The 1,200-nt window shown below is 37.8% G+C and overlaps 1 protein-coding gene across 1 annotated transcript in view; it reads left to right on the forward strand.

The window, feature by feature from the left end:
• The window catches only part of ZFP42 (ZFP42 zinc finger protein), a 1,171-nt gene extending 440 nt beyond the window's left edge, over positions 1–731 (forward strand). The window contains exon 2 of the mRNA XM_029950116.1: positions 43–731. Coding sequence (XP_029805976.1) covers positions 43–731 — 689 coding nt within the window. The remainder of the gene's footprint in view (positions 1–42) is intronic.
• Positions 732–1,200: the final 469 nt, after the last annotated feature.

The raw sequence follows: 1,200 nt of genomic DNA on the forward strand, positions 1-1,200 counted from the left end.
AAGATTCCTTCTCTGACTGTTACATAGAATGCATAATAAGAGGTGAATTTTCTGAACCCATCCTGGAAGAAGACTCACTGAAGTCCCTTAACCACCTGGAAGAAGAATCAGAACAAGAGCTTTCTCAACAGGTTCTTACTGCGAGCTCGCTTCTGGAAAAATCCTTGAAATGTGTGCAAAAGGGGGGAAAACAAGAATTCTCTCAAGAGATTGTTGTAGAGAATTCGCAGCTTGAGTATTCAAAGCATGTGACAGGCAAGAAGCTTCCTCCTGGAGGGATGCCCAGCCCTGATGTATCAGATCCTAAACAGTTCTCAGAATTTGCTAGAAAGAAGCCCACAAAAAATAAGAAATATGATGCTCCAGAAAGAATTGTTTGTCCTCAGAGTGGGTGCACAAAAAAGTTAAGGAATAGAGCTTCCCTGAGAAAGCATCTCCTTGTTCATGCTCCCCGAGATCATGTATGTGCAGAATGTGGGAAAGCATTCAATGAGAAAGCAAAACTAAAAAGACATTTTTTGGTTCATACTGGAGAGAGGCCATTTCGGTGCACTTTTGAAGGGTGCGGAAAACGCTTTTCCCTGGACTACAATTTGCGTACCCATGTACGCATCCATACTGGGGAGAAACGTTTTGTGTGTCCCTTTGAAAGCTGTCACAAGAGGTTTGTCCAGTCAAATAATATGAAAGTTCACATCTTAACTCATACAAAGACCAACAATAATCAGTAAAAGAGAAGATGGAAATAATCCTCAAACAGAATGGGCATATTAACATAACAGTGATTTGGGGACAAATGTACCTTATTACTGTCTCCAGGAAAGAACTTTTCCAAGCAATTGCAGCCCTGCATGGTACATATATTTTTTAATGTTACTACAATGCTCTATAACTTAGGATACCATTTTAGAACATTTTAGAGCATTTGTTAAGTGCTCTAAACTTCCAACAATGTATCTCCAACAGGAAGGTCAGTAATGAATTTACTTCAAAAGATAATCCTTAATACACTATGAATTGGATTACTGGATATGGGACTTATTTTCACATGCTATAAATATGAAATTAACTTTGTTTTTAAAGTGTGTAGTTTCCAATTGTTTAGCTTTTGCCTTTTAGGAATAGACTTCATCCTACATGTAATAATCCTAGAGAATGAAAATTTTGCTGTAGATTGTCAATAAGTAGATGAGTCCATTT

This window comes from Suricata suricatta, chromosome 1 (genome assembly GCF_006229205.1).
Source record: "Suricata suricatta isolate VVHF042 chromosome 1, meerkat_22Aug2017_6uvM2_HiC, whole genome shotgun sequence".
NCBI classification, from domain to species: Eukaryota; Metazoa; Chordata; class Mammalia; order Carnivora; family Herpestidae; genus Suricata; species Suricata suricatta.